General features: G+C 43.6%; 2 protein-coding genes across 4 annotated transcripts in view; one reads left to right on the top strand and one right to left on the bottom strand.

Moving 5' to 3' along the window:
• Positions 1–15,236, bottom strand: part of PTPN11 (protein tyrosine phosphatase non-receptor type 11) — a 234,342-nt gene that overhangs the window by 64,363 nt on the left and 154,743 nt on the right. For all 3 annotated transcript variants that reach the window (XM_078780847.1, XM_078780846.1, XM_078780848.1), the window contains exons 5-8: positions 6,623–6,739; positions 2,841–2,954; positions 459–555; positions 146–225 (exon numbers count right to left, since the gene is read on the bottom strand). In XM_078780847.1, the coding sequence (XP_078636973.1) occupies positions 146–225; positions 459–555; positions 2,841–2,954; positions 6,623–6,739 (408 nt within the window). The remainder of the gene's footprint in view (positions 1–145; positions 226–458; positions 556–2,840; positions 2,955–6,622; positions 6,740–15,236) is intronic.
• The window catches only part of LOC144892693 (protein FAM200C-like), a 1,175,895-nt gene that overhangs the window by 1,114,777 nt on the left and 45,882 nt on the right, over positions 1–15,236 (top strand). The gene's annotated exons all lie outside the window — the stretch shown is intronic.

Below are 15,236 nucleotides of genomic sequence, written 5' to 3'. Positions count from 1 at the left end.
CAAAAACAGCACACAATTAGGCAAAACTTATAGGCAAAGGACATTATGTAAAACTCAAACATATAAATAAAATATAGGCAAATAAATAAAATAAAATAAAAAACCACATAAATAGATTGAATATTTGGATTTGTGGAACACTCACTGTGATGATATTGGCATTGATATAGTCTGATCCTGGAACATTTGGATCTCCATCACAAAGAATCACACGATTGTGGTCAACTTGAAGAGGGAAAGGAGAAAACGGGAGAAATAGGAGAAAAGTGTGTTGGTAAGGGAAAATGATTAACGTGGAGAATGAGAGTAAAAAAAAATCAGTTACTTATATTTACTTGCTCTTTAATAAACAAGCATATTTTATCACAAGAGGATGCATTTACATTTGGACCAATGGTGGTAAGTCATTAACCAGAGGCAACAGTGCAAAGGCAAGCATTAACAGCCAGTGTACATACAGGGAAGAATGTTTTTGTAACGGTTCTTCATTTTGTTTTCAGGGCACTGTCCTTCCTTCCGACTGTACAGCAGTTTGCATTCCTGTTGCTGCAGAGCCTGGTGGCGGACAAACAAACAATCTTGAGGATGATTGAACTATTAACAGAAATCAATAACATTAGGCTCCGTACATGTATTGATGGCAACCAAAACAAAACAAACCAAAGGTGGACAGAGGTTATGTTTTCATCCTTGTTACTTGGCAAAAAAAAATTCATCCGATTGACTTGAAAGTTGAATAGGATTGTCACATAAGCGAACTGAATTCAACCACCAACTATTTTTGAGATAAACATGGGCCAAAAGGTCAACATAGGCCTAAGGTCAACCACTTTTCTCTAATTTCTAAAATCCTCAATTGCCATCCGATTGACTTGAAAACTGAATAGGATTTGCATATCAGCTTAGTGAAACGCACCACCAACTATTTTTGAGGTCAACATAGGCGAAAAGGGCAACAAAGGGCAAATTTCTAAAATTGTCAATTTTCATCCGATTAACTTTAAATTTGAAGCCGATTTGCATGACAGGTCACAGAATTCAACCACCAATAATTTGTGAGGTAAAAATAATGCTTTACTGGGTGCCATTCTACTTTGTTCTCTTTTGCCAAGAGTTGCTATATGAGTGATTTTTCATCTGTCTTTCTGTTTGTCGATGAGCAGGGTATCTGAAAAAGTTGTGGACGAATTATGACAAAACTTGGTGGATGAGTTGGGTCGGTGACAATAACAAGCAGATTTGATGTTGGTTCAAGTCCATATCCAGATCCGACCTAGCAGTAGGATAAAAAATGTAAACTGTTCAGCCTGGTGGAGGTATGCGCTCTACCGAGCGTAGATTAAGTTTGACTAATTAATCTCAGGTTACTTCACAAGTCTCACAACCAATGAGTTGCCATTCTACGATGAAGCAAATCTTAACACCATAATCCTCTCAAAATTGAGTGTTCTTCTGTGTCGATTCCTGAAGACCTGTCGCAATATTGTTGAGTCAGTCTCCGCTATATTCTCCAATTCGCTTCTTTCACTTAAGAAAAATGTATCCACAGTGGACACTGCTCATGACAAAGACTTCTTGAATGAGAAACCTAAACTGCTTCTCTCTCAAAAACTCACATCCCAAATCCACCTCTACTGTTACCCTTTCATATCCTTAAACTTCGTATGATGGAGACTGTTTAGGTTTGGGGATGTAATTATTTCTGCTGGCATTGGTGATTTGGTGAGAAGTGAAGGAACAATGAATGCTAACAAGCACAAGCAGATCTAATCCACCATGGAATCCCTTCATGGGAAAGAAGTTAATTGGCGACAAGTTTATTTTTCCAGCAGCTGACAGGATGGCCGAGAGGTATGCACACTCGCGTCCAAGCTGTTTAGCCTGGGTTTGAATCCTGATCCCGCTATAAACTATCATCCTGGCGTTTCACATGCAGGGTGATTTCATCAATGTGAATAGTTTAACACCCATCCAAGGAACAGCACACACATTATCATGCGTGTGCTGTCCCTCGGATGGATAATAAACAGGCATCCAGTCTGCCGGCATTAGTTGGTAGACGTGAAAGATCCCATGGTGTCCTTTCTGAAGAGAAGGCAAGCTATCGGCAGAACATTATACCATCCCTGCCCGATCATTCCTGGGATATATATGGTTCACTGTGGTTGCGGGGTGGAATATATTGTAGAGACAGGAAGAACTTTGGGCCAACATATCACTGAACATCGCAAGGCCTTGAAATGCATCTACCCTGGGATGTCTGCTGTTACCAAACTTGGGCAGAAGGCCAGCCATGTTCCCCTATGGGTTAACGTCAGCATTTGGGGTGCAAGCCCAAATAAAGCCGAAAGATGGATTTTGGAGGCATGGCACATGGAGGAAACAGTTACATCTCTCACGGAGGAGGTGATGGATGTGCTACAAGCATTTGGTCTACTCATGCATAAACACACCAGGGATACTCCTATGTAAAAAGAGGAAACAATATAACATATCACCCACTTTTGCTTTACATTGTTGCATCAAATTTGCAGAATCAGTTTCTTAGCAAAGGTTACACTAGGTGGTTGGCATTACCTTCCCAGCATCGTTTGTCAGTGCTGTATTTTTTAAGTGCTGAGTGTCAAGCAAGGAAGTGGCACGTACCATTTTAAAAGTCTTTGGTATGACTCAGTCAGGGTTCAAACAGCTGCCAACCCAGAGTCTAACCATTACGCTACTGATTCTGCTTTGTACAACTGACATGTTCTAATAAGCTGGGATAGCCACCTCCAACTTAAAGTTGTCCTCCCTTGCCATTCCCGTTGAGAGCAGGAATTTCTTGTGCATAGATTACACACCTCAAACTCCTCCCAAAAACCTTGCTTCGACTTGTCCAAATTATCTGCAGTTTTGCTGAGCTCTTTCACCCTGTGCTCGATGCTTGATGCACTTATTCGGGTGGCGTTGAAAGGCTGTTAAGGAAAAGAGGGGGGGTGAGGGAGGGGAAGGACACCATTGTTAGCATGCTACTCGAGGCGAAGGAATGAATGCACATGTGCGCTGCTCTACTAGGCTAAGGCAGCATGTTATTAACACATTTAAGTGTATAAAGGGTAAGGACAGGAAGACAGTTTGGCAGGTAGGTATTCAAATAAAACCAAAAAAAAAGATTAACAAACATGTGAAAAACCTTTTTTTAATGAGCGTGGAAGAAGTGCAAAGATGCACATGACAGCAAGTTTACATCATCAGTGAAAATGCTCTGTGTGCAACATGATCAAACTTACACAGAAATATTGCAGCAATGTGAATCCTGTTTGCTGGGATTGAGCAACGCCGTGCGAAGTTCTGGCAAGGTTTGCTTCGGCTCCAGGCAAAAAGTTATACAATTTCCCCCAAACTGAAAATATTATTTGGATGCAAGTTTCCCCAAACTGTAATTTCCCCCAAACTTAAAATGTTATTTGTTATATTTGTCTCTAATAGATCTACAAAAGGCTGTCGCAAAGGTGCAACAAATGCAGTCTTTCCAAAGAAGGACCAAAGACCACATTTAAAGATTGGGTTATTTGGCCAGAATCAGCACATCTGGTGGCAACATTAAAATAAGTGGATTGCAAACAACAACATACTCACTCAATAGTCAAGGGGTCTCATTTTTGGCCCATATTTTTAAATGTCCTCTCCCCTCCTTTCCTCAGTAGTCTCACTTGCCTGCTCCCCTCCTCTCTAATGCTGCCAGCATGCAACCTTCAAATCCTCAGTGCTGTCTACCTGCAACCCTCCTGTCTTTGACAGAGTTGCTCACCTGCAACCTTCCCCTTCCCCCTCCACAGCACCACTTGCTTCAACCCCCTCCACAGCACGGCCTGTCTGCTCAGTCAACTCCCACCTTGTGCGTAACTCCTATCTACAAACTGTTTACACTCCCTTCCTCCTGTATCACCAAGCTTTCCTTTAATGTAGTTATTTCATTTCTCAATTGAACTACATCTTCACACCTAATCGTGGCAAATTCACTCGACCTCTACCACCTGCAATGCAGTAAACATCAAACATTCCTGACACTGCATGCCGTATTAACCAAAGCCCCTTGTTCTCCACCTGTACATTTTGCTTTGCTTACCTGGTAACCATCTTCATGGCTTTTCGTGGCTACATAAAAAACATTTTAGCCGCACTACAAGTGAGCATAACGGGATGTCCCACCATTCGTAATGTGAGCATAGCTTTGAGGGATGTCTCACCATTCATACTGTAAACATAGCTTTGAGGGACATCTCACCATTCACACTGAAAACATAGCTTTGAGGGTTGTCCCACCATTCATACTGTGAACATAGCTTTGAGGGATGTCCCACCATTCGCACTGTGAACATAACTTTGCGGGTTGTCCCACCATTGATACTGTGAACATAGCTTTGAGGGTTGTCCCACCATTCGTACTGTGAACATAGCTTTGAGGGATGTCCCACCATTCGCACTGTGAACATAACTTTGCGGGTTGTCCCACCATTGATACTGTGAACATAGCTTTGAGAGTTGTCCCACCATTCGTACTGTGAACATAACTTTGAGGGTTGTCCCACCATTCGTACTGTGAACATAGCTTTGAGGGATGTCCCACCATTCGCACTGTGAACATAGCTTTGAGGGATGTCTCACCATTCATACTGTAAACATAGCTTTGAGGGATGTCTCACCATTCATACTGTAAACATAGCTTTGAGGGTTGTCCCACCATTCGTACTGTGAACATAGCTTTGAGGGATGTCCCACCATTCGCACTGTGAACATAACTTTGAGGGTTGTCCCACCATTCATACTGTGAACATAGCTTTGAGGGTTGTTCCACCATTCGTACTGTGAACATAACTTTGCGGGTTGCCCCACCATTCGTACTGTGAACATAACTTTGCGGGTTGTCTCACAATTTCGATTCGCACTGTGAATATATACAGAACATTTTCCTAGGCATGTGAAAACCTTGCTTAAGTTGAGAAAATATATTCACAAAAGGAAAGAAAGATGATGAGAGTGGAGAAAAGGAAGGGAAGAAAAGTTGGGAAGGAAGAAGAAAGGGAAAGGAGATTGGTAGGGAAAGGAAGCGACAGAAAGTTTGCCCCAGTTTTGCTTTCACAATATGTAGATACCGCAGAATTCATTGCATGTATTAGTGGATAACACAGCTGTTCAGTTGATTTAAAAAAAACATTTGTATGCACATTTCTAGAAAGCCTTTCAATGTCTTTTTCACTACATTTCAATGCTAGGGGATTATCTCCAAGTTTACACATCACACTATTCAAATTCTCACAGAGAACAAAGTCAAACTTTTGGTCAAGTTGAGTCCTGCTATTGCAGCTATTTATTATTCATGAGAGCAGGTGTTGCTAAGAGCTCTCATTTATGAGAAGAACCTGTGACATATTAATTTATTATGGAGATGCCTTGGCTCCTTTGATATCGCTCCAAACATCAGCATACATTTTGGCTCTATGACAGTGTTGGTGATCTGCCAACACTGAAAAACCTGCATCAAAGTAGTGAAGGTACAATACCGTACAAAATTGCAAGTCCACTTAAATCACTGACAAACTCTCATACTATGATTTCAAACAGCAATTTTTCATGTTTCAGATATTTTTTCAGATATTTTCAGATTTACATGGACAGATTTGATTTTTCCTATTATAGTAAAATTGTGTTGTTATATCTTCAAGAGTTCATGTAAATCCATAGAAAGTGCTTTTGGTTGATATTGTTATGTTTGTGGGGGTGGATTATGGAATATCATAGTAAAGGCAGGATTGTATAATTATAGCATGGACCTTGGGCCATTTTCTGTACTTGTGCTGTGTGGACTTTTGGCACTTTGGAGGAGGAGGCTGTTGCGGCCGTTAAAGAGGAGCAATAAGGTGGCAATTTGTGGAACTCTTGGAGCTTTGGGCAGGGGGAAACGAAAGAGGACGGCCATCACGAATTACCTCACGTTCATGGCGCAATGGAGAGTGACTCCGCGCCATCTTGTGCGCTTCCCGCGCGGTGGTTTCGAGGTTCGACAACCCCCAAGCTCCTAAAAGCCGTTTGGAACCAAAGCTGAGTGCCAGCTGGCTAAAGGAACATTTATTTTTATTTTATCTACACCCTCGTCTGAATTTAGGTCTGCATGTGGAGGTACCTCGGTTAGAGTTAGAGTTTTTATCTCAACATTGCCTCATTTCTTGCTTTATTTTTATTAAATCGTTTTCATTGAATTTATTGGTCGTGCTTGCATGTTTTGTGGGTTCGGGAATAATCCCGCACAACATGTTTGCATTTTATCTATACCCCAACATGTTTGCATGTTGCATCCTTCCATCCCGCGCGCACCAAAAATAACCATCATATTCTGCTGTCGCCTCGGAATTAAGGACTGTTCTGGCTATTCGTCCAAGGCTGGTCTTTATCAGCTACGGACACAACAATATTATAACTATTATATTATCACATCCAATTTAATAAATTTGTAACTGGACTCAGACTTTTGTACCCCACTGTACTGCTGGTTCATCGACAAGCCAGTGATGTTTGGTACAATTTTCACTCACCACAACAAAGTAGACATGCATAAAAACTATACACCATCTTATATATTTACCTGTTTAAGATGAACGACAGTCCCAGAGGTCTCCACCATGGGATTCTTCTTCGAATGTTCCACCAAATCAGTCAAGGAATCAAACTTGTCACCCCCACCGACATCATATTTCCCATCCTACAAGTTCAGGCCGTACGTAGGTGGTGAGAAAAGTGTAAACTTGCTATATTGTTACTTGGCCAGCATATGATATATACAATTTTGATTCAAAAACGTCAAAAGTACTTTTCCAAAAAATATTCACTGCACAAAATATCTCTGATGAAGTAAAGAACAAAAACAAAACTTGAAATTTCAGAGCCTAAAAAGCATTACATTGCATTCTAACAAACATATTTTCTTATGTTGTTAGATTGCTAAGATAAAGTAAACAATGTAAAGTTTGGACAATCTTAAATATTAAAAAAATATGTACTGCAGTGCTGTTTACATCAATTTATATGCCTGTTACAATGATGGGCAAGTCTGTTATGTGGTCATACATTTTAAAAAGATTTCTTTTAAAACAGCATCACAATACAATTGGCTTTCTAATCCTACGATTTATTGACAATCAGTCATTGTCTTTGACATTTCATTGTCAAATTGTCATTGTCAAAAAGTCATTGTCAGTCAATGTCTCAGTCATTTTTGAAACCTAGTGTTGGCTTAGCGGTTAGGGTGCAGGCTTGGGATCCGAGGATCCTGGGTTCGAATCCCGGTCGATCGCTGAATTAACGCCAGGGGGGTTGACTCAGCCTGTCATCCTTCCGAGGTCGGCAAATTGAGTACCAGCTTGCTGGGATGAATGATCCCGGTGTGTACCCCAATTTAGAATAGGTACACCGTATCCCTGTGCATCCGCATCGTAAGAGGCGACTAAGGGTTGGCGTCAGGAAGGGCATCCGGCCATAAAAACATTGCCTCAAACAGGGAACCATGAGGTCATGGGGCCCGCAAGGCGAACCCCCGCTCTAGCAGGGAAAAATGGCCTTAAAACGATCATTCATTCATTCAGTCATTGTCTTTGACACCAATACAAATTTTATTATATATTATATATATTATATATATTTTATATCATATATAAAATATTGACCCTAGGCATCAAAACGCTTCATACACTACATGGCCAAAAGTATGAGGACACCCCCTTCTAATTAGTGGATTCGGCTGTTTCAGCCACTCCCATTGCTGACAGGCACATGCATACATATATATATATATATATATATATATATATATATATATATATATAGATATATATACAGACTTGGTATTTAATATGGAATATTTTTTTGTGGCGGTGAACTTACTTTTCAAGATGACTTAGAACCAAAAGTTCATTGGAATTATGTTGAAATTATTCTAGATTTTGTTAATGTGACCTTTAAAAGAAACAAAAACCACATTTGACATTTCGAAGCAAATAAATTGATCCTTGAAAGTGATGGAAACTGATATCGAACTCAATTCACGGACAGTACTGTGTTAAACTTCTGTACGTTTTCCAGAAGTATCTCTTTATTTTGCACATTAGCCAAAAAAAATTTCAACAAAAACAAAAGCTAAATTATGACTGGGATTACGGACAGTAAAATTACAGTTCAGTACTTCGTGTAACCCCCACGAGCATTCAGGAGAGCACGTACACGTCGAGGCATGCTGTTCACGAGATTTGCCAAGGTTTGGACAGGAATCGCTTGCCATGCAGTGACAATAGTCTGCTGCAATTCACGCACAGAGGTAGGCTGCTGGTCCAAGTTGTCGATTTGACGCGTTAATTCTGCCCACAAGTTCTCTATCGGATTCATATCCGGGGACATGGCAGGCCACTCCATATGCTCTACACCACGGTCAGCAAGAAAGTGTTGGATCATGCGAGCACGATAAGGCCGTGCATTGTCATCTTGGAAGACAAAGTTTCCTCGAAAGGCTGCACGAGCAAATGGAAGCAATGTTTCTTCCAGAATGGCCCTGTGCTTGAACTGGTTCAGGTTTCCATTCAGAACAACCAGGTCAGTTTTGCCCCCTGCATGAAAAGCAGCCCAAATGGTCACCCCACCACCTCCAGCTTGGACTCTTGGCACTATACAATCTTCGTTGTGGGCTTCATGCACTTGTCTGCACACTCGGACGCGGCCATCTTGACGATAGACCAGAAATCTAGACTCGTCACTGAAGGTCACATGATTCCAGTGTCCTGGATGCCATTGACGGTGCTCTCTGGCCCACTGCAATCGGCGCTGGCTGTGTTGTCTGGTCAGGCGTGGCTTTCTCAGGGGACGCCTGGCACGATAGCCTGCTTGAACCAGTCGTTGGTTGACTAGCCTTCTGGATACAGGCACATTTGTCAGTTGCTTCCACTCAGCCCTAAGCCGATTAGCTGACTTGGTACGGCCATTGCAGACTAACCAGTGCAGCTGGCGATCATCTCTCCTTGTGGTTCTGCGTGGACGTCCTGGCCTCGGTATTGCAGTAGGGGCACCCCTCTGAGCATTTCGTTTCAGGATCTTTGACACCTGACCTTGAGTGATGCCATACTGCCGAGCAATAGCACGCTGTTTCATGCCAGAATTTCGTAAAGCCACCACTCCATGACAAACAGCATTGTCAAGTTGACGGACCATCTCCAGAGGAAGTGGCAATAACTTTTGTAGACGTGCAGCAGTTGTTTTCCACCAATACAGAACGCAACAACCCTTATATACCCGATTGTGAAGCCAATCGTCAAATGTACCTGTCCTTACATTTTGTCACGCCACCTGTGATATAATCCTGTTATTGACTTCTTGCTGCGAAAGACAATCAGTGACATGGTTCTTTCAACAAAGACATCACCGAAGGGTAAAAGAAACTCACCAGATTGATATACTGAGTTCAGAAAGTAAACCCAAGTCGAGAAAAAAAAAATATTCCATATTAAATGCCAAGTCTGTATATATATATATATATATATATATATATATATATATATATATATATATATATACATATATATAGTTGTGGATTTGAGAATCTTGTTTTTTTTGTGTAAATATCACCCTCTGTAAAGTGTAATGAATACTTGTAAATATCTCCGGTTGGTGTGTAAAGGTCAAAGGTCGTCCTCTTAGTTACTCCATATACATGCACGCAGCAAATCATATACCCTTCTAAATAGTTATTTCCTTATTCTGTGTATTAGCTTAAGGCTCTGTTTCCCATTAATTGACACTGCATTGCACCGAATCAGGTAAGACAGAATCCCTTTTCAAGTCTCCCCCAATCCTCTCAGTGCATTGGGCGGTTTTCTTCAACCCAAACTCCATTACGCACGCGGTCAAGCCCACGAACAAGGGCGTTGCCCGCCCCTCGTCATCGGAAGGTGGAGCCAGCGAGCCCCCACCAGCCAATCAGGGCTGATGATACCATCACGGGCGTGGCGCGGGTTGATCTCAAAGCGTGTTATAAAAGCGCCCGCGCAAGCCTTTTTGAAAGAAGTGCGTAAGAGTCGAGTTGAGGAGAAGCAGAGAGAGGGATTTTTGAAGGAGGTGCGCTGGACCAGAGGCAGATTCTGCGGAATAGGAAAAGAGCATCGGAGACGCAGGAGGCGGAAGACGCGTGAGACAGCTGCCGGTGTGAAACCAAATACAGACTTGGCATTTAATATGGAATATTTTTTTTGCGGGGGTGAACTTACTTTTCAAGATGTCTTAGAACCAAAAGTTCATTGGAATTATGTTGAAATTATTCTAGATTTTGTTAATGTGACCTTTAAAAGAAACAAAAACCACATTTGACATTTCGAAACAAATAAATTGATCCTTGAATGTGATGTAAACTGATATCGAACTCAATTCATGGACAGTACTGTGTTAAACTTCTGTACGTTTTCCAGAAGTATCTCTTTATTTTGCACATTAGCCAAATATTTTTTTAACAAAAACAAAAGTTAAATTACGACTGGGATTACGGACAATAAAATTACACTTCAGTACTTCGTGTAACCCCCACGAGCATTCAGGAGAGCACGTACACGTTGAGGCATGCTGTTCACGAGATTTGCCAAGGTTTGGACAGGAATCGCTTGCCATGCAGTGACAATAGCCTGCTGCAATTCACGCACAGAGGTCGGCTGCTGGTCCAGGTAGTCGATTTTACGCGTTAATACTGCCCACAAGTTCTCTATCGGATTCATATCCGGGGACATGGCAGGCCACTCCATATGCTCTACACCACGGTCAGCAAGAAAGTGTTGGATCATGCGAGCACGATGAGGCCGTGCATTGTCATCTTGGAAGACAAAGTTTCCTCGAAAGGTTGCACGAGCAAATGGAAGCAATGTTTCTTCCAGAATAGCCCTGTACTTGAACTGGTTCAGGTTTCCATTCAGAACAACCAGGTCAGTTTTGCCCCCTGCATGAAAAGCAGCCCAAACGGTCACCCCACCACCTCCAGCTTGGACTCTTGGCACTATACAATCTTTGTTGTAGGCTTCATGCACTCGTCTGCGCATTCGGACACGGCCATCTTGACGATAGACCAGAAATCTAGACACGTCACTGAAGATCACGTGATTCCAGTGTCCTGGCTGCCATTGACGGTGCTCTCTGGCCCACTGCAATCGGCGCTGGCAGTGTTGTCTGGTCAGGCGTGGCTTTCTCAGGGGACGCCTGGCACGATAGCCTGCTTGAACCAGTCGTTGGTTGACTAGCCTTCTGGATACAGGCACATTTGTCAGTTGCTGCCACTCAGCCCTAAGCCGACTAGCTGACTTGGTACGGCCATTGCAGACTAACCGGTGCAGCTGGCAATCATCCCTCCTTGTGGTTCTGTGGGGACGTCCTGGCCTCGGTATTGGAGTAGGGACACCCCTCTGAGCATTTCGTTTCAGGATCTTTGACACCTGACCTTGAGTGATGCCATACTGCCGAACAATAGCACGCCGTTTCATGCCGTAATTTCGTAAAGCCAACACTCCATGACAAACAGCATTGTCGAGTTGACGGACCATCTCCAGAGGAAGCGGCAATAACTTTTAGAGACGTGCAGCAGTTGTTTTCCACGAATACAGAACGCAACAACCCTTGTATACCCGACTGTTAAGAAAATCATCAAATGCACCTGTCCGTACATTTTGCCACGCCACCTGTGATATAATCCTGTTGTTGACTTCTTGCTGCGACAGACAATCAGTGACATGGTTCTTTTAACAAAGAAATCACCAAAGTGTAAAAGAAACTCACCAGATTGATATACTGAGTTAAGAAAGTAAACCAAAGTCAAGAAAAAAAAAAATTCCATATTAAATTCCAAGTCTGTACGTGGAGCTGCCGGCTCCTCGCTGTCAGCCCGAAGCGGGGCTGTGTTTGCCGGGTTTTCGCCTCGACCCCAAAGCGCGGATCGGAGCACGCGCTTGGAGCTGGACCTCGACACCTACCATCTGCCTGGACCCTCCTCTGCAGTCCCAAAACCATTCCTGCCATTCCATCCTTTTGTGTACGTGAGTTTGTTTTGTGTGTCTTGTCCCTGGGTATAAGTTAAGCCTGTTTCAATAAGTTAGTATTTGCACTGTGTCTTCTGGTCCTTTCCCTCCTTCTGTAAATTATTATCTTGCCAAAACGAAGTTTTTGCAAGATGTATTAGTCAGCTTGTATGTTTGTTTGTTTGTGGTTAATCATTTTTTTTTCACGTTTAGATCACTCTGTAGACCACAGTTATTATTGGAAACTCCTGTAACTTCGCATATCAGAGTCCTATAGAGATACCCTTCAGCACACAAAATTTTGAAGGTCAAGGTCAAAGGTCAAGGTCACTTTGCGGTCAATCATGGAGGTCAACGAAACCCTTATTTTTTGAGTAACTTTGATCGGATCGTCTCCAAACTTCATGGGAATCTAGTATATGGTCCGGCGCTCAGCTGATTAGTTTTTGGTGGCGATCGGCCTTGACCTTCATGGTTAGCGCTGGAGGTCGAAAATTATTGACCCCAAGGTCAAATTTTGAAATCGTAGGTACCATATCGAGTAATACCTCATATGAATGCCCTTGATGAGTGCTTCCCAGATCTGTAAACAGTTTGACGCTATGACGTCATTTGATGACGTCATGACGAAAAAACGGAATTTTCATGAAAAAATTATTTCCTCAGTTCTCATCAAAATCTTTCAATATTTCATGTGCGTTGGTCATGAAGACATACTATTCACCATACGAAATTATTAAGGTCAAGGTCAAAGGTCAAGGTCACTTTGCGGTCAATCATGGAGGTCAACGAAACCCTTATTTTTTGAGTAACTTTGATCTTATGATCTCCAAACTTGGTGGGTATATAGGGTGTGGTATGGCGCTCAGCTGATTAGTTTTTGGTGTCGATCGGCCTTGACCTTCAAGGTCATTTTGAAGGTCATTCAATTTTGACCAAAAGGTAAAATAGACAGATGCAGGGGCAAGATACGGTTCACCCTGTGGGTGACATATGTTCATTTTCTTATTCTTCCTTCTCCTTGGTTCTTTTGATTGTGTAAATAATAGTTAGTAATAAATCATATTTGTATTTCCTACCTTCGTTCTTCTTCTTCATGCTCGTCCGGTCGTCTTTGTGATTTCCCCATTGAAAACCTGTGGCGCGATTTTGGCCAACGTTCAGGATCGGGTTCGTCTCTGCTAATGGTTTGTGCCGCGGTTGCTAAACCGCTCGGCAATTAACATCTGTCCGCGGTAGCGAACGAGGTTGCGGACCTGCCTCTCCGGAGGGAGCTTGTGCAGCTTCAGGACCACGTCGGTCAGTCGTAGACGAGGGGATTAATCCCCCCTCGATAAGGGGGAAAGAGGCCAACGGAGAGATCCGTAACAAATTGGTGCCAGGAGCGAGATTCGGACCTGAAGCGCGCTTCGCGCGCTCAAATTACGAGTGGCCCAAGATTTGATTTTATTAAAACATTCCAAATTTGAAGTCATGCCATGGATGGTCAAGGTGATCGGATGCCGGTTGGGGAGTTAGGGGGAGGGTAGAATCGACCCAGGACCCCGGGAGGATTTGGGAGTAATGGAGGAGCGCGATACGCATTGGGTTGCGGAGGGTTCAGATACACAAAATGGCGCCCTCGCACACGTGGTTGCAGCGGCACCAAATGTCGCCGCGCCCGTGACCGTAGCAGCGCCGCCAATGGACTGGGGCCTATTCATGCTGCAAATGCGGGCCTTCATGGAAGAGAACAGGGGGCTGGGAGGCCAAATGGGAGCAATGAGGGACGAAGCAAGGGGTACCAGTGAACGTTTAGACAATAAATTTGGGGGATTAGAAAACCAAATTGGGGAATTGAGACATGATATGGGAAGCCAAATCGGGGGGCTCGAAGGTAAATTGGGGGGCCAACTAGAGGACATGGGTAATCAAATTTGGGAAATGAAGGAGGGGTTAACGGGGTTGGAAAATAGAATGGCTGCCCAGGAGAACCAGATGGAAGGGGTGAAGAATGTGTTAGGGGGGTTAGAAAACACTATGGAAGGCAAATTGAGGGAGATAGGGGAGCAATCCGCCCGGGAAATTAAACAGATGGGAGAACAGATAGAGGAGGTGAAAATCGGGTTAGAAACCAAATTGGATGCCCAGAGGAATGATTTGGAACAGATGGCGGCAGCATCTACCAAAGAGATGGGAGAAATGGGGGAGGAGATCAGACGAGGTGTGAGCGAGGAGGTCTTGGGGGTACGCGAGGAGGTAAAGCGAGGTGAGGAGCGTATGGAGAAAGAGGTGAGAAATAGTACGGCTAGGTTACAGGGGGGCATAGAGGATCTGACGAGGGGAGTAGAGCAGCTGACGGTGGGACAAAAAGAATTAGTGGATCAAGTGGAAATGAACACTGCGATAATCGGGGGGTTAAAGGCGACGCAGAAGGAGATAAAGAAAGAACTCATAGCGACAAAGAGGGAATGTCAGATGGTACATGAGGGGTTGATAAAGAGGTTGGACGAGGTAACGGAGGCAATGGAGACGAAAGAACGGGAGGTGAGGACGCACATGGAAACTATCAAGGTGGCCTTCGAGGACGAAATTGAGGGGGCGCACCGGGAAATTAAAGAGGTGAAGCAAAAATTAGAGGATGTGGAAGAGGGGGTGAGTGAAATTAAGAAGAGACGGAGGGAAACTAAGAGAGAGATAAAGGAGGAGGTGATGGAATATGTACAAGGTCTGTGCTCAAATCATGATGATGTGCTCACTGACCAAATAAAGTTTTCAGGTGGCGGAGGAGGAGCGACGACGAGGTGCCAAGGTGAGTGGCGATATATTCGGAAATGTATATGATGTGAGGGGAGATTCAGTCGGCTTGGGTGTTGATTTAGACCCGGGTGTTCGTGAGAGGCCACTGGTGAAGTGTGCGACAGGTACAGAGTGTGAAGGAGGAGGTGTGCGAGGCTGTCTGACTATGGGGTGTGTGAGGAAAAAGTGCGCGCCGAGGAGTGAGTGTGCTGTCGAGAGTGAGGTGGTGTTGGCGCAGGTGCGGGGGGGCACATGGAAGCGCGTAGTGGGGAGTGTTACAGAGGATGTAACGAATGAGTGCACACCTGTGGTGAGTGTTACGGAGGACGTAACGGGAGAGTGTGCACAGGAGGATGCACGAAAAAGGTGTGTAACTGACGGGTGCATGAT

The sequence above is a fragment of the Myxine glutinosa genome, chromosome 6 (assembly GCF_964187855.1).
Source record: "Myxine glutinosa chromosome 6, kmMyxGlut1.1, whole genome shotgun sequence".
Taxonomy (NCBI): Eukaryota; Metazoa; Chordata; class Myxini; order Myxiniformes; family Myxinidae; genus Myxine; species Myxine glutinosa.
Note: the sequence above shows the minus strand (reverse complement) of the source record. Positions and strands in the feature narration are given on the sequence as shown.